Source organism: Erythranthe guttata, chromosome 11, assembly GCF_056151865.1.
Source record: "Erythranthe guttata isolate IM_541 chromosome 11, IM_541, whole genome shotgun sequence".
NCBI classification, from domain to species: domain Eukaryota; kingdom Viridiplantae; phylum Streptophyta; class Magnoliopsida; order Lamiales; family Phrymaceae; genus Erythranthe; species Erythranthe guttata.
Genome location: NC_142543.1, coordinates 1,582,758 through 1,599,546, shown reverse-complemented (window position 1 = coordinate 1,599,546; position 16,789 = coordinate 1,582,758). Strand labels below are relative to the sequence as shown.

Genomic DNA, 16,789 nt, shown 5'->3' with positions numbered 1-16,789 from the left:
ATTATAAAAACGAAACTACTGGTGTTTGCAGATGACTACGATCGGAAAAAAAATTAAAAAAAATCATAATTTTCAATATTATGTTGGAAAAAAATTGATTCTTAATAATGAAAAAAAACAAAAAATATAAGTAGTTCACGTAACAAATAATATAACAAAAATGCTAGATGCAAATTAAAAATGTTAAATAATACGTACATCATAGAATATTTACAATCTGATGTAATTTCGAATTTGTGAGTAGAGGAGCATTTTTGGAATAAATTTTGTGAAGCAAATTTTAATTAGACTGTCATTTAGTTCTAATAAGATTTGTTACGAGAGACTTATATCCTAAGACTCCTTAAAAAAATCTTTTAATTTGTTTGAAAGTTTTTTGGGATTCTTGAAATTTAATTTCCATATAGATCTCGAGTATTAATCATGTACATGGACATACATACCCATTCACCAGACACGCAAAATTACGAAACTACCCCTCAACCATGGGGAACAAGAAGTAATGCCTGGGAGAAAAAAAAAATGTGGATATTCGTGTCAAATGTTTTCATTATTTTGTTTTATTATTGCAGGTAAAATGGGGCAAAGCTGGTGGATCTTGACTTTGGGTTCCAATCAAAAGAAACAGTGAAGACGCCAAGGAGGGTATAATCGTAATTCCACATCACGGGTCCCGTACCATTAAGAGAGAGAGAGGAGAGAGAAAGAGGAGGGAGGGGCATCACCATCAAAGCAGGCAGGCAGCCTTCAGAAGAAGACCCAGTCCCTAAAAACAAGCTACTCTACCAACAACTTCAAATTCAGAAAACTCTCTCTCTACTTTATATTTTTTTTTATCCCTCATACTTTCTCTCTCTAGAAATAAAAACTTATCAAAGATTCAAGAATCCAAGAGTCCAGCTTTCCTCTGTCCACCACTCCACCTATAATGTCTATACATCATATTATATATGTATCTACGTCTTTATTCTTACACATACACACTCAGAAAGACAGCAAAGAGAGAGAGAGAATAAATAAATTAGTGTGTGTGAATGTGTAGAGAGAGAAAGTGAGAGGTGGCTCTTCACATTACAAACATCACACACAGAAAAAAAAAAGCAGATATGGCTTTTGTGCCACAACTGCCCTTCATCATCAAACAAACAACTACGTTTGTTTTTTTGGTTGCCCGAATTATGTGGGCTTTTTCGGCCCTTTGTCTTGGTCAGAGTTTTCTTCCCACAGGGAAACAAAGAAAAGAAAGAAAGAAAAGAAAGAACCTTCCCCCCCACCCTCTCTCTCTCTCTCTCTCTATTTTCTCTCTCTATTTTACTGCCCTCTCTCTCTCTATCTCCCTCCCCTATTATATCTTCTCTCTATCTCTCTACATACAAATAACAAACCCACCTTTCTTTATTGCTTGCCCATCTCTCTGTCTCCTATTTCTTATCTTTTACCCTAATTTTCATTATTCTTGCTTCTCTCCATAGAAATTTCTGCCGCTCGATCTGTTTCAAGATCGCAACTTTTTTGTGGGGTTTGTATTAGGGTTGTGGTATTATGTCGAAGAGGAGGAATAAGGCGGTGGTTTTGGATTCAGCGCCGCCGTCTTACGGCGGCGGCGGTGGTGGTGGTATGTACGAGGATTCGAGGGCCAGGCTGAAACATCAGACTCTTATGCAAGAATATCAAGAGTTGCAAAAGGTCCTTTCTTTTTGTTTTTTTTTTTTGGTTATTTATGAGATCTGAGACTTGATTTTATCGTTTTGTTTCCTGGTTGGATCTTTGCTGTGTGATTTTTATTTTTTGCCCTAATTTTTTATCCTTTTTGATGTTCTTGATTATGATTCTGCTGTTTGTCTACTTGAACTCTTCACTGTGTGATTTGCCCTAATTTTTCATCCTTTTTGAAGGTTCTTGATTATGATTCCGTTTGTGAATTTGAACTCTTGGCAGTAGTGTCTTGTATTAGATCTATTTATTAATTGAAAAGCTTTAGTATTAATCGAAGTATGGCGATGTTGATGTCGGTACAAGTACCGATTTTTCACATCGTTCCTTGTAATGTTTAATCTAAATCGATTTTGAAATGTCTTGATGCCTGTTAAGTGTTAACCTTATTTGGCTAAATAAAAGTTACATGTAATGTTGAAATTTCCGGAACTTCGGAATCTTTTGATGCTCCGAAAGTTAGTTTAATAGGAGCCGGGGTTATTATTATTTTTTTTTAATTGTGGGACTAACTTACAGTTAAACCTTCTTACAGGAAGTTAATGGTATGAAAAGTAAATTGGAGGCAGGAAAACAGAGGAAGATGATGCTTGCTGCTGAAGTTCGGTACGCATAAGTTTTATGCCTTAATTTAAAAGTATATTGCTTTATTGCTCGTATATTGTGATGGAATAATAATGAAAAATTATGTTACCCTTTTATCAACGTATGTACGAATGGTTCACTATTGTGGCCGATTATTGATTTCTCGAACCCTAATTGCTTCAATATAATCTGCTTAAATGAAGAAAAAAAACGAATCTTTATGCACAAAGCTTCTGTTAGGGTCTGCCGTGATTGATGTAACCCTAATCTTGTCGTTATAAAACACAGGTTTTTACGAAGAAGATATCAGCACTTTGTGGAATCGAGGAATATGATCAATTCGTCAGAAAAGGAAAAAAATGTGCAACGACCGAAATCGATTAAGCAAACAGTGAACAGAAAAGAAGTGGGCCATACTAGACTATCCCAAGTTCCCGAGCCTAAACCTAAGAGGAAACGTGTTACTAGTAGAGGAGAAACTTCGACTAAGAAAACAAAACCAGTTCTTGATACATCTTTGAGGAATTCCGTTGTAGCTTTCGATCTGAACCAGGATAGTTATAACAGTGGATGCGGTAAAGAAGCGTCTTTTCCCAGCCGAGCTCCTATTTTCGACTTGAACGAAATCTCGGTAAATAGTTAAAATGTTTTTTACATACTTACTTTTTTTCTCGTTTTAATTTGCTGTATTTGTTCTAATTATGTTTCACATTTACTAGACGGGAGATGAGGATTTCCAGAGTAATGTTGAAGCAGTGAAGAAAACGAGAAGCACAAACGAAGAGGTGCAGAATGATTTAATGCTTTCGATATGTAGAAATGGCGGTGAAGTAGTGCCTTCGTCTCGTGTTGGGAAGAGGAAAATTTCGTGGCAGGATCCTGTTGCATTGAGAGTTTGAAGCCCTAACAACTTTCGTATGTAGAGTATCTAGTGTTCTTATATATAATATTTTTTTTTCAATTAGTTGTATACAAACTTATGTGTTAGAAACCATCAAACGGCTGTAATAAGTCATGAACATAACGTAACTATTTTTTTTTTCGAGCTTTCGGCGTAAAGTTTGCTAACTTCTGTCGCTTGTAGAAGATGTAAAGACAGAAGCAATTTTGTTATAACAAGTTATTTGTATTGTAGATACATTTCGATTTTCAAATAACTTCAACTTTTACAATGGTAATAAAACATTACCAAGATAATCATTGGCAATTTTGAATAATGAAACATTTTGAACCAGAACACAAAATTTGAAGCAAAATTTACAGGGAATCGAGTCATCGGAATTGCAATTATATCAATGAGTTTCTTCGCCTTTTCATGGTCATCCAAAGCATTCTGAGAAAAGATGCGGAATTGCGCATCTCACACTAAAATCTCTGCTTTATAATTCTTTCGATCAGACTTTTTTTTTTATTTGTCGACTCGAACTGATTCTGATTGATCTTTATTCCCACTCCTCCTTAGCTTTCTTCTTCAAGAAATGATTTGGTAGAAATTCAACTCCAGGTGCCTTCCTCTTCAATCCCGTCATACTCTCACCACGTTCGGGCTACAATAATCGAACATTATCGACACATTATAAATAGTGAAAAGACCAAAAAACCCCTCTCAGAAACTAACAAACCTAATATTTAATAAAATTGTGAGATCTTAGTTGGAAGGCAACTCAAAAGTAAAAGTTTAAGAAATTTAAATCAAGAAACACAAGTTAGAATATCAAATCTCCTTCCAATGTGCTACAGATCAACGAAACAAATCGAAACAATATATCATTTCCACATGGTAATTAATTTAATTTCAAAGTCGAGTAATTAGCAACAAATACTTACATTGAAAGGCTTCGAAATTCTCCGACCAGCACTACCTCTATGGAACCTTCCATTCAGCCTTATTTTCTCCTCCAATGAAATTGCAATTCTTTCCTCTAAAGACCTCCCGTGAGCTAATGGAATACTTGTTTGCGATTTGAAGTCCATTTTCGGAGACGAGAAATACGGGCCCCACCTTGGAAGAGCCGATTCTCTCTCCATCAGTTGGTTCCTCTTTGCCTCGTCTTCGAAGTAAAGCCTTTTTCTGATTTCGTGCATGATCATCTCCTCTCGGATTCTTTCCTTTTCGAGCTCGATTTCGATTTCGGCTGCATCTCGCATATTTCGTGGATTAAATTGGTGGTCTCTGTAGAAGTTATGCTGCTGGTTGTGCCCTAAATCTGGTCCTATATAGCAAGATGAAACAATTTTTTTTTTTTTTTTTTTTTTTTTACATAAAATTAGGAGATCAACAAGAAATCTATGCAGTAAAACCAGAAGAAAAAAAAATCTGATCTTGATACATTTAAACAACGCAAATTCCATACGATTGAACAACTAAAAAACGCAATGCCGATTAATCCCATCTATTTTCAGCTGACGACAAAACATATTGACTAGATTTATTACCGGAAAATCGAAAATAACTAAATTAAACGACGTAGGAGTACGGACCTCGACGGCAACGATCGGAAAACGGGTCGTAATTCGAGGGCGGAGGAATCCGCGGTGGATATAGTTGATTAATCCCCTGAGAATTGAAGTCCATGTTTTAATTGTTCAATATTCCGGCGAACAAATGCGGATTCTATCGAAAGTTGAAGTGCTGGAAAATTGGGAATTTCAAAATTTGAATCATTAGGGTTTTGAAGCGCTTAATAATCGTGTGGAGCGCGCAGGATAAAGTTTGTGCTGATTGGTAGGATCGGCAATTGGGCCGGGATTAAGCGAAGTCCAATGGCTCGGCCCGATTATATTTTAGCCTAGTCTACTTTCTAATTAGCTGGGCCGAGTTTGAGTCATTTTACTGAAGTTCGATATAAATCCAAAACTCGATAAAATAAACAAGTCAAACTTGAGCTTATAATAATTAGGCCGATGGTATGTATACTTGAGCCGACTCAAACTGGGCTCACATGACCCAATTGTCGGTCCTACTGATTGGCTCAATTTTATCAGTTGTATTTTTTTTAATTTTTTTTTGTCACAATTTTTGTCACTTGTTAGATGTGTAATTTGGTCAAAATATTTTTTTTTATTAATATATTGATGCATTCAAAGTTCAAAAACATTGTTGTTAGAATCATGGATAGTAGTAACAATAATGAGATTAATTAACTAATCTGATGTAGATGGCAAGTTTGTGGGGCGAAGAGATAGTGCTAAGCACGTCATTAGGGTTCTTATAGAATTTAGTGGACTAGTTAGTTTATGTTTCTTAATTCCACAAGTGTACATAAATTTGTATTTTTCTAGTGTATATGAATCTTTCAATTTTCCTCCACATTTTATATTTTTTGTATGCCAAAATCGTATAGGTATACTGAGCAAGTCGTAGAATAGCTTGCAAACTAATCGTTGCTAAGAGTATTCAAATCTCGGTCAACTGACACGTCGTGCTCACTTGCTTCAACCATTAGAATATCTCTTGCATGACTCACATCATACCTTTAAAATTATGTAAAGAGTCGCGAAACAAAATTTTGATTTCATATTTTGCATCTTAATATATATTTATAAAAAAAAACAAATTAAAAAGACTAAATTACTGTCATGAAGTCATGAACTATAGAAATATCAATTTGAAGCAAAAAAAATCTATTAATTTTTTCTAAAGGGTGCAAAATAGAATTAATCATAAATACGAGGACGTTTGTGCAATTAAGAAGTTGATTGCACACCGCTATAACATCCAAGTACTCGTGGACAATTAATCATAAATACGACGACGTTTTGTAGGGTATACGAATCTTACTCTTCTAGTTTGGGATCCAATGTTGTATGCAATAATGTATGACCGACATGTCACAATTGAATAATAATTTAGTAATTTAGAAATATCAATTTGGAGTGAAAAAAACAGAATTAATCATAAATGCAAGGACCTTTTTACAATTAAAAAAGTTGAGCCGACACCTCTATAATATCCAAGTCAAATCCCCCACTTTTTCTTCTCACACGAAGCAGAGATATTTTCAGAATCTAAATCAGGGAAAAAAAAGATGCCGTCGAGATTGGCGATTTTCTGCGAGGTTGTACTCGCAATCCTCCTCCCTCCTCTCGGCGTCTGCCTCCGCCATGGATGCTGCACTGTAAGCTCTCTGTTTTTTTTACAATTCTCCAGCTTCATTTCATTTTTCGCTCTGCGAATTTTTTAATTTTTTTTTTTTTTTTTAATTTGCAGACGGAGTTCTTAATCTGCTTGATTCTGACTATACTCGGATACGTTCCCGGGATAATTTACGCGCTGTACGCAATTCTGTTCATCGATCGCGATAAATACCGCAACAGTGGAGATTACTACGAGGTTGCCTAATACTAATTCTTCCTAATTTCCTCGTTGTTGTTTTTTTGTTGTTGTTTTCTGTGTGTTGATTGCTCTCCAAGTGTTCGATCTATTGTCTGAAAGATCTGCTACTTTGATTTCATAATTTGTTGTTGTTGTTGTTGTACTTGATGACTTGATGATGTTGGTTTAATTGAGAAGTTGTTTCTTTTGTTTGATTCAGCTCATTCTTTTCATTGTTCTTGCACTCTTATGTTTTAACTCTGCATTTTTCTTCCCATCAAAAAATAAAAAATAAAAAACTCAGCATTTTTCTTTTTATATATATATATATATATATAGTAAATGCAATATCTTGGATTTTGAGGGGGAGTTTAGTTAGATGCTACATCGGGTATTTGTTCACCGTTACTAAGCACACATAAATATGTGAATGTGTGTGATTATGTGTAGATCTACGATTAAGAGTCACCTGGTGTTAATAATCGGGTGTAGCATAGAATTTCCCGATTTGAGATAGATCTTGGCTGTAACTAAGCTTTGGTTGAAAATAATAATAATAAAAAGGAAACCGGTTCGTTGTTATTTCGATCCCAATAGTTATTGAGAAATCAAATATTAGGACAACTTAATGTTTGAAGATAATATGGGCAATACATAAAATACCTGATTAAGTGTTATATAGAAAAAAAGAAAATGAGGAGAGGATAATAAGCTTGAAACATAGATAATTTGAAGCCATTTGCGGAAGATGTTGTTCTTGCACGACCGCCACCTGGAATTGTTCGAACGCCCGTTTTCTTGATCTGAATACTTGCTAGTTTCCGAGTGTTCTTGGTCGGAAATTCGATCGATATGCTGTCGGAATTAGTGAAGATTGATGCTATTAGCATAAGAGGTTTTAGTTACTTCATTTACTTTTTTAATTTCCAAAAAAAGAATAAAAAAATTGGATTGGGAAATAATGAAATTAGGATAAGAAAATAAGAATATGAGATGTCGGAGTATAAGGAAGTGTGGTAGTTGGATGATAGTCATGAGAATTCAAAGTACACAACTACTATTAGCAAAAATGGTGGTAGTTGGGAATGACTTGAAAGAATTATTGGGTAAATAACACTTATCTTCTTTTACTTTGAACTTTGTGCACATGAGCCCCTGATACTTTCAATATAGCACATGACCCCTTTTATTTTAATATAAACACATAACTCCCTTGTGGAATACAAAGTAGAATATCATAGATGGGTTATGTTCTTATATTTTAAATACAAGGGGTCATATGTACGAAGTTCAAACTACAGGGGCGCCATTTGTTTATATTTAAAGTACAAGGGGTCATGTGCATAAAATTCAAACTGCAGGGGGTCAAGTGCTATTTACCCTAAATTATTTATGAAGTTTGACTTATTCATTGATATTTTTGTGAATTTTCTGAATTACAAATACATATCTTCATTACATTCATGACAAGTGTTCAAATCAAGAAAAGATACACTCACAACATGGGGACAACTTTGAGGGATATGTTTTTGTAAAGAAATCAATTATTGTGTAATTAACCCTACAAATGATATAATATGAAGACAACCACAAACAAAGTTGAAAAAATTCACATTTGACTAGGGAATTAATATCTCAATTTGACAAAGACTAGCACAAAGATACAAACAATTAAGTCTAAACCCAAGTCTCCCAAGACTTGTTACATATATAATATTGAAATCAATCAAACTCCTAATTAGCTCTCCAATAATGAAACACAAGCACAAGATTCAAACAAGCTTGATCAAACGCTAATTTCTTACAACAGATAATCGAAACGAGTTCGAAAATCTTGACGTAAAGAAAAAACAATAATTAAAATCGGCCTTACAAATGGTCATTACAGCACAGTCAAACACACAAACACGTGCACGAAGGCACCAAACAAACTTGCTCAAAAATCAAGAACTCCGATAGGGTGAAAGTCTAGAGAAAGAAGAGAGCAAAGAAAACGGAGAAACCGAGAAGAGAATAAACTTGGAACATGGAAGATTTCAAGGCAACCGCCGACGATCCGCCCCCTTTCGAGCCACCCCTTCTCTTAATCTGGACATGCACTTGTTTATGATCCGAATGGCTGACGTGTAAGCGTTGTTGTTGTCTTCTTCCTTGTTGCAAACTCAATTCTTTCGAAGAATTGCTGTCGTAATTCGCTGTGATTGGAAGAGTAAATAGGAACAGTGATAAAAGTGCTATGATCATAAGAGATTGTAGGTACTTCATTTTTATTTTTGTGTTGTTGTGTGTAAGAGAATAGTTGAAGAGAGCAAATATATATATATAGTTGATATATCGTGAATATGTCAAAGCATATATATATATGAATACAAATATTCGGTGGTTGAATGGCATATATTATTTGAGCTGTCACATTATTATTATTATTAATTAGAGTAGGAATTGAATAATCCGAATTTGACGCGGGGGAGCAATTATTTCTACACGACCAACATTAATTAATACCAAAATCAAGAAAATGGAAAGCAGGAGGAGCAGCCAATGGTTTGTCGACAGCTGGCGCCGCTGTAGATGGTACTGCTATATCGGAGGAGGTACTTGAGCTGCAGCGGTGCAGGTGGTGCACCGCTACCCTGCGAGAAGGCACGGGTACGGTTTTGCCGCTAATGAAACCGCCGGTGCCTTGAGGCAGCGAACGATGGTTCGGTAGTGGCGGCTGAACAACACGTGGTAGGGACGAGTGATGGTTCGGTAGTGTCTTTGTGGACCGGACCAACTATTTGGGATGCCAAACATCGAACAAAGTCTAATTATTTAATTAATTAATAATAAGTAATCTCCCCAACCAAACGAGGTCTTAAAGAACAAATATATATATATATATATATATATATATATATATATATATATATATATATATATATATATATATATATATATATATAACCAAAATTGTAAGAGAATTAAGATATATTGCATGTAGCTTCTTACACATTTATTTGACTAGGGAAATAAGATCTCAATTTGACAAGGAAGACCACAAAGACTAGCACTAAAATACAAACAAGTCTAATGAAATTCATACACAGGTTTCAACAAACTTGATCAACATGCACTTCATTACAACGCAACACGCGCACAACAAAAGTGCTCAAAATCAAGAACTCCGGTGAAAGTCTAGAGCAAGAAGAGAGCAAAGAAAACGGAGAAACCGAGTATTAGTAGAGAATAAACTTGAAACATCGAAGATTTCAAGCCGACTGCTGCAGACACTCCGACGCTTACCGAGACACCCCTTTTTTTAATCTGGACATGTACTTGTTTCTGATCAGAGTTGCTGACGTGTAAGAGTTGTCGTCTTCGTCCTTGTTGCAAACTTAACTCATTCGAATTGCGGTCGTAATTAGCTGATATTGGATGAGAAAATAGGGACAATGACAAAAGTGCTATGATCATAAGAGATTGTAGGTACTTCATTTTTTTTTTGTTTTAATGTTGTTGTGAAAGAGGAGATCTAGTTGAAGAGAACAGTTATATATATATATATATATATATATATATATATATATATATATATATATATATATATATATATATATATATATATAGGATACAAACAATTGACTGTGATTCGAAGATGAATATAAGTATGCAGATGCATATAATGACTACATTCTACAAGCAATGTGGTTGTGGTTGGATGGCATACATCATAAGAAAATATAAATTAGTAGGATAAATTATGGTCACCAACTATGAATCTTCTTTACGGTGTCAAATTTAGTGGAATATTCTCCAGTTTCTACCCATTTTATCTCATTTGATCTTCACATTTTGAAACAAGATAATCATAAGATGTGTCTCTTGACTTGTAACTATCATATTGTGGTGCATCAGAAACTGTGTTTTTTGCACAAAACGAGTACAATCTAGAAAACATTCCACGGAATCTAAAAGATTATGTTGAATTTGACACCATAAGAATGGGCGTGTAAAAAGATTCATAGTTGAGGAGGGTGGTTGTAATTACCCAAACATAAGAGAGTTTTCGTAATTTAACCTTCCCTCAATGCACCGTTATTTACCCGATAATTCATACATTACTAAATTGACACATGATAATATTTTTTGAATTATTTTTGTCTTTATTATATAACTCCTTACACTACACTAGGAATAGAATATCCTAATTATCAAGACATAATGTACACGAAATATATAACCATCACATCCTCATTTAAAAATTGTGCACAGTCGCATTATAAGTTCACAAATTTAACAAGTCAACAAAAATAAAAATAAAAATAAAAATAAAAAACTAATCAAATACAAAAACAAATGGATCCCCTAAAAAAGGGGATCCTTCATCCTCGAGCAAACCACAGCAACTCCGATTAGAGCCACCGGTCGAGAAGCCAAAATCTTTTACACTCTAATTTCTCGTCTCACTCTAACTTAACACTCTAGTATGACCTCAATAAAAATACACAACCTACCAAATATCGAATTGCATAATTTATAGGCGTAATTGGGTAAGAGCACATTTTCCGTCCGAGGTTACAGTTTCGCCCTAAAAGAGGCTCTCGCATGCTGCAATACCAGAGGCCTGTGCATCCATTATCTCCTTGCCACCTGTCTCGGATCCAACAGTCTTCATTGCAGAAGTGAATACTGCTTTCTTGAAATAGCCATCATCGATCTTCGACAGAATCTCCTTCACAGCATTGAAGTCGATCAACCCTCGAGCCAGCACAAGTTTACCGATAATCTCACCGAAATTCGACGGTGCTTTTGGTAAATCAATGGCGAGATCTTCCAGTAATTCTGCGTATAGGAGAAAGCCCGTCTTGACATCATCTGCACTTAGAACATTCTTGCTGAACAAATACTCCAGCAGTTTCGCAATTGGCTCCACAAAAGACGAGCCTTTCTCGAACCCTAGCAAAAGGGCCTCTTTCACAAATTCTGGGTGATAAGCAGGGGACTTCAATTCTTCAACGCACTGCAACGCTTCATCCAAAAGCCTGACGCTGAAATACTCCTCCAAAAGTGAAACTGTCTTTCTTTTCAGCACATCGGTGGTAGGTTTTGTAGCAGGGGGGGCAGCCAATGGTTTGTCGACAGCCGGCACCACTGTAGATGATACTGTTGGAGGAGGTACTTGAGTTGCAGGAGCAGGTGGAGGTGCACCGCTACCCTGAAAGAAGGCACTGGTTTTCCCGCTAATGAAACCGCCAGTGCCTTGAGGCAGCAAACGCTGGTTCAGAAGTGGAGGCTGAGCAACACGTGTTAAAGAAGCAGCACTGTCAGCACCCCTTGGCGTGGATCGAGACTTAGGAAGTTCCCAATTGCCGTCGTCTATTCCAGGCATACCAGGCATCTTCCTTATTCCAGGCATACCAGGCATCATGCCGCCTGCACCTGGCCGATTAATGTATCCACTAGGGCTTATACTCCCTTGGGCCCCACCAGAAGGAACGGCTCGATTATTTCTCATGCCAGCAGTTGCACCTGGACGTAACCCCATGTTTTTCTCGGCTTCGGTGTGGATCTCAGAAATGGTTTTGGCTTTCACCTGGTAAAAGATATAAACAACGTAAGATATAATTTTGAAAATATGTTTCAGTATTGAGAGCCTGTAATAAGGAGATCTCGCGGGAGGGGGTGTGGGGGGGTTTACCTCTTCCCGTCTTGGAACCCAATTGTTGGTGCGCAGATCAAGGACATTGCGAACCATAAACCTTAGACGTGCGGCCAGCTGAGGGTTTGCTGCCAGTTCCTTCAAACGGTCGAAATACACGTCATTAATACGCTTTGATTTTTGGTTCTCGTCAAGCTGTTTCCCGATAGTGTTGAAGAATTGGCACACAGCCTCGACATTTTCCTCTGCCGGACAAATCTTGGGGTCATTTCCCAATAGTTCCTGCTTGACAAAAACCCCCGCTATTAGGCCATGTTGCAACGATAGACAGAATCAAAAAATATATATATATATATATATATATATATATATATATATATATATATATATATATATAGAGAGAGAGAGAGAGAGAGGGGGGGGGGGGGGGGGGGGGGGGGGGGGGGGGGGGGGGGGGGGGGAACCTGAGCAATGTGATGAACAATCTTCTCAGGAACCATCCTCTGCTTTAGAAGTTCTCCAATTAGACGGATGTTACCAAGTGTGCGGAGTTTGACTAGCCTCTCTTTATCTCTCCTCTCCGATTCTTGCTCGGGAGAAGTCATCTGCCTGACCTCTTCCCTCAACTTGTCAGCACCTTCAAATGCTTCCTGGCAGATGTTCAAAAGAGCTCGCTTAAATGTAATTTCTTTAACACCCGGCTCGTCTGATGGGAATGCAGGAAGCTTTAGATTCAGATCTGAGCACAGCAACGCATACATGGGGCAAAACGTTGGTTCCAACACGGCCTTGTCAAATATCAAGGTGATGACTTCCTATTCAGAGAAAAAGGAAACATAATAAGTTTTTAAACAGGAGCACAAATAACTATGCAGTAAGTGCAGATAGAAGGATAAATGAAGGAATAGAACACCTAAAATTCTGTATTCACTTTAAAGTATGAAGACTATAGTACCTTCAAAATATTAGCTGTGGTTATCCCAGAGTCTATCAATTGACCCTTGAGAAGGTCGAATTTCTCAGGAGTCAGCTTGTTCAATATTCTGCAGGAAAAGCGATAAGTATCAATTTAACACGATAAGGTTCGCAGCTACTCATTTAAAAAATCACCTCTTTCTACTATTTTTAATTTTCTGTCTGTACAGCAAAATATTTTGAGGAACTAAACAACAAAGGGGCAAGTCATAACATGGCATACATAATGCTTAATTGTTAAGAAGGATATGAACTCCGAAATTAGCCCACTTCCTAGAAAAAGGAAAATTCCAGCATAACTGAGATACATGTGTGCATTAAATGTAGTAGATATAAAATAGATTACCCCTTCACTGTTTTCAACACACGGTCTTCCTCAGAAAGAGTTCCCCTTCGAGCAGACCATGGTACCTCAGCCTTGATTAGAGTCGGTGCAACCTGTTTCATCAGCAACACAGGAAATACTCAATATTGTTAGAAAAGGTATCAAACAGGATATCGCAGATGAGGGAAGAGGAACAGGGGAAGATATCTTAAGAGATTTGCTCGCAAAAAATTCTTAAAACACGATTCAAGGATCCAAGAAAATGTGGCAACTGCTCTAGTTATTCTTGTAAACGTATTGTAACAATTTATCTAACAGAAGTAAATTACCCCTTGGTTTGAAGAAAATTGTGATCTAGCAAACTGCGAATTCATCTGATCTTGCTTATTGTATTGGTTACCATCTTGTTGCCTAGGGTCAAACCTGCCAATGAAGTCTCGATCTTTTATTGTCTCCCAGGATCTCTCCTCCACAGGGGCAGGTAATTGTGCAGAACGATTACGCCAGTCACGATTGTCCGGCTCAGAATAACGAGTCTGAGCCTGACTAGGGAGCTACATATATAAAAAAAAGACATTTAATAAATATATCGAGGTAAATATGAATAATGAAAAGAAATAAAGAAATAAAAACACCAAGGGAACGAATGAAAAGTAACTGGCTTCAACAAGTTCAATGGACCACAAAGAGATACCGAACTAAAGAGTCAAGCTTTAGTTGTGATTCATTTCGATAACAAGAAGTGAAGAGATTAATAAATGCAGAATAGAAACTTACATTGGTTTCTCCACGACCCCAACTTGGATCTACACCAAAAAACTCGGCTTCAACTTCTTGTTTGACTCTTAGAATATCCTCTGAGATGATGGCCACCTACAAAGAGAATATACAAAATTGGCAGATTTTAGAAACAGCATCAAAACCAGCATTTGGCGGCAACAGCAATCCACAAGATGATATGAACATAATCAGTTCCAAATGAGGACAAAAGAACATCCAATTTGAGCAATTGAGACAAGCTATCGCAGAGGCATTAAATCATGACAGGAATTAAAAAATACAGGAATTATCCCTACTAAGTAGCGGGTAAGAATGAAATAATGGAGAGACTGTAACAGCAATGAAAAATGTCATTGAAAAGCAACGTTAGATGTCATGAAACTGAAATGAATAAAGCTAATTCCTTTTAAAGATGTTCTTGTGATGTCAAATCCCAGAAATGAACTAGATATTATAGAAAGTAACATAAAGTGACAACAATATCCATTCTTGTACACACGTAGACCGAGAAGAAGCCTTACCTCCCTTAGCTGAAGGAGCATGTCTTTAGTAAAACGGATCCGCTCATGGCCCTCAAATCGAGACTCTCCGGTCTATTACAATTTAAAAAAAAATAGAGTGAACACTTGTCTTAAGAAAGCAAAAATCAGGTTTCCAGCAGACCAATAATCACAAAATGCAAGATATATAACATCATATCGTAAGGTTTCCATGAATGACAAGTAACCGAAATCGGTCACTACAAGAATGAATTACCATATATATGATATTAATTCCTACGATAGCTAAGATGGCTACAAGTATCGGCAAGATGCAAAAAGTAAGAGGTGATTGCATTCTTATTCAATCATCATATACTTAGACACAGAAAATGGAGCAAGGTAGAACGAGGCCCAAATTAATAATTATTATAGATGAAAGCAATAGTACCACTTTCATAGGCAGCAAGCCTAAACCTCATTATCTAACAGAATAATTTCATCAACTGTTCCATGAAATACCGACTTTTAGATACTCCACAGTTATTGTACAAATTAAAAGCATGAAACATAATCCGACGCTCCAGTAGGCGACTCAAAGACATAAAAAGGAAGAAAATACAGTATACTATATCTACCAGAAGCTCAATTCTAGACATATGAACATATATATACAAGCATCAATTAGCTATCTTTAGTTGACAAAAGGGGAAATTCCCAAAAACATAGTAAACTTCTTATCACGACTCTATAATCCATATCTGAACTTTTTAAATTTAAAAAAAAAAAAAAAAAAAAAAAAAAAACAGTGATTGGTGCTTATTATAACTAGACTAACAGAGAATCTGATGAAATTAGATATAACTAGAATATACATAAACGCATACAAAAGTAAGTAGCTTTCTGATTCAGACCCATCCAATCGGGGGGAAAAAAATATTTCCTAAAAAATCACAATAAATTATGAAAACCTAGATCTGAAAAAGAATTGCAAGAGGAAGCAACCTTGAAGGAAGGTAGCGAGGAAGCTGCGGAATCGCCATGGGGACGGAGGAGCGGGAGATCGGAATTGGCGGCGGCCGCCGACAACGAACCGAAGCGGGGGCCGAATACTCTGCTTCCGCCACGAGTGCCGCCACCTGGTCTCAAGCTCAAAAACGTCTGATCAGCCTGCATAACTCGCAAAAACAATAATCTCTTTGAATCCAATCACCACAAATTCTATCTCGGCGAAACAATTGATCTATATATAAGCAATGCTTGTATATAGATTTTTATTCCTACGAATAAAAAAAAGAAATCTTTATAGTTCAGAAGAAGATAGATAGGGGAAGAGGATTAGAGATTTTAGAGAGAGATAATTTTGGTTTCCTCTCTCTACAGGGAGAAGAAGAAGAAGTGGTGGAAAAGGGGAGGGTATGTTTATGTAATCGAAAGTGGAGAGAGAGAGAGAGAGAGAGTTTAAAACCCTTATTTGGTGGTGGGGGTGGGGTGGGGGTGAGTTGGATTTTTTGAGGGGCTTTTTGGTAATATGACTTTATTAAAACTTGCCCTTTATTGGCTTTTTTGGGGTTTGGATTTGTTGGATAAAATATCTCCACCCAATATTATTTTTAAACTCTATTGCATTCTAGGTCGAAAATATGTTTTTAAAGATTAATGCAGTATATATGTGTATTTAGAATTATTTATAGAATTTCAATTTAAAAATTATTTTGTGCTATTGAAACACATTTTAAATCGAAAAAGGGTATATACACTTCACCTCCTGTGGTTTGAACTTTGTGCACATGACGCTCAACAAACTTTGGTGACAATTTGACATTTTTGCCCTTTCGGTGTGGCGATGCTCGAATTTTGTAATTTTGAGCCACTAAAGATTTTTTTAGCATGATTATTTATCAAGTGAAATACTATAGGGCGTTATGTGCTTATATTAAAAGTACAAAGGGGATCATGTCTGTTGCATAGAGTTA

General features: G+C 36.4%; 4 protein-coding genes across 5 annotated transcripts; 2 read left to right on the top strand and 2 right to left on the bottom strand.

The window, feature by feature from the left end:
* The first annotated feature begins 570 nt into the window (after positions 1 to 570).
* LOC105961421 (ribosomal RNA small subunit methyltransferase G) lies at positions 571 to 3,436 on the top strand. Its single transcript, XM_012985650.2, has 4 exons — positions 571 to 1,686; positions 2,249 to 2,319; positions 2,587 to 2,929; positions 3,018 to 3,436. Exons 1-4 carry the CDS (start codon positions 1,543 to 1,545, stop codon positions 3,195 to 3,197), a joined length of 738 nt encoding a protein of 245 aa, XP_012841104.2. The 5' UTR covers positions 571 to 1,542; the 3' UTR covers positions 3,198 to 3,436.
* On the bottom strand, positions 3,404 to 5,013 carry LOC105961422 (uncharacterized). Of its 2 annotated transcripts, none has more exons than XM_012985651.2 (3): positions 4,780 to 5,013; positions 4,126 to 4,511; positions 3,404 to 3,845 (listed from the first exon to the last, which is right to left on the bottom strand). In XM_012985651.2, the coding sequence occupies exons 1-3, from the start codon at positions 4,871 to 4,873 to the stop codon at positions 3,741 to 3,743; spliced, it is 585 nt and encodes a 194-aa protein (XP_012841105.1). In that variant the 5' UTR covers positions 4,874 to 5,013; the 3' UTR covers positions 3,404 to 3,740. The 2 variants fall into 2 exon arrangements, with proteins under 2 accessions (XP_012841105.1, XP_012841106.1); XM_012985652.2 differs by having other exon boundaries at positions 4,126 to 4,505; positions 4,780 to 5,010.
* A 1,240-nt stretch (positions 5,014 to 6,253) lies between these two features.
* Positions 6,254 to 6,832, top strand: LOC105961420 (PMP3 family protein At4g30650). Its single transcript, XM_012985649.2, has 2 exons — positions 6,254 to 6,416; positions 6,509 to 6,832. Exons 1-2 carry the CDS (start codon positions 6,327 to 6,329, stop codon positions 6,638 to 6,640), a joined length of 222 nt encoding a protein of 73 aa, XP_012841103.2. The 5' UTR covers positions 6,254 to 6,326; the 3' UTR covers positions 6,641 to 6,832.
* Positions 6,833 to 10,819: 3,987 nt separating this feature from the next.
* On the bottom strand, positions 10,820 to 16,341 carry EIFISO4G1 (MIF4G domain-containing protein / MA3 domain-containing protein). The gene is made up of 9 exons (XM_088825816.1): positions 15,819 to 16,341; positions 14,856 to 14,927; positions 14,332 to 14,427; positions 13,884 to 14,108; positions 13,576 to 13,667; positions 13,210 to 13,297; positions 12,719 to 13,069; positions 12,294 to 12,536; positions 10,820 to 12,188 (listed from the first exon to the last, which is right to left on the bottom strand). Exons 1-9 carry the CDS (start codon positions 15,987 to 15,989, stop codon positions 11,184 to 11,186), a joined length of 2,343 nt encoding a protein of 780 aa, XP_088681942.1. The 5' UTR covers positions 15,990 to 16,341; the 3' UTR covers positions 10,820 to 11,183.
* Positions 16,342 to 16,789: the final 448 nt, after the last annotated feature.

Bases quoted from the DNA above. Each gene is read 5' to 3' on its own strand.
- EIFISO4G1 (XM_088825816.1), bottom strand. From the start codon at position 15,989: ATGCAGGCTGATCAGACGTTTTTGAGCTTGAGACCAGGTGGCGGCACT. The intron at 14,428-14,855 runs GTAAGGCTTCTT...TTCTCTTTGTAG, and splicing joins TGCTCCTTCAGCTAAGGGAG to GTGGCCATCATCTCAGAGGA. The intron at 13,668-13,883 runs GTAATTTACTTC...CTGATGAAACAG, and splicing joins AATTTTCTTCAAACCAAGGG to GTTGCACCGACTCTAATCAA.
- LOC105961420 (XM_012985649.2), top strand. From the start codon at position 6,327: ATGCCGTCGAGATTGGCGATTTTCTGCGAGGTTGTACTCGCAATCCTC. The intron at 6,417-6,508 runs GTAAGCTCTCTG...TTTAATTTGCAG, and splicing joins TCCGCCATGGATGCTGCACT to ACGGAGTTCTTAATCTGCTT.
- LOC105961422 (XM_012985651.2), bottom strand. From the start codon at position 4,873: ATGGACTTCAATTCTCAGGGGATTAATCAACTATATCCACCGCGGATT. The intron at 4,512-4,779 runs GTCCGTACTCCT...CTTGCTATATAG, and splicing joins TTCCGATCGTTGCCGTCGAG to GACCAGATTTAGGGCACAAC. The intron at 3,846-4,125 runs GTAAGTATTTGT...CGATTATTGTAG, and splicing joins GAATTTCGAAGCCTTTCAAT to CCCGAACGTGGTGAGAGTAT.
- LOC105961421 (XM_012985650.2), top strand. From the start codon at position 1,543: ATGTCGAAGAGGAGGAATAAGGCGGTGGTTTTGGATTCAGCGCCGCCG. The intron at 1,687-2,248 runs GTCCTTTCTTTT...ACCTTCTTACAG, and splicing joins AATATCAAGAGTTGCAAAAG to GAAGTTAATGGTATGAAAAG. The intron at 2,930-3,017 runs GTAAATAGTTAA...CACATTTACTAG, and splicing joins TCGACTTGAACGAAATCTCG to ACGGGAGATGAGGATTTCCA.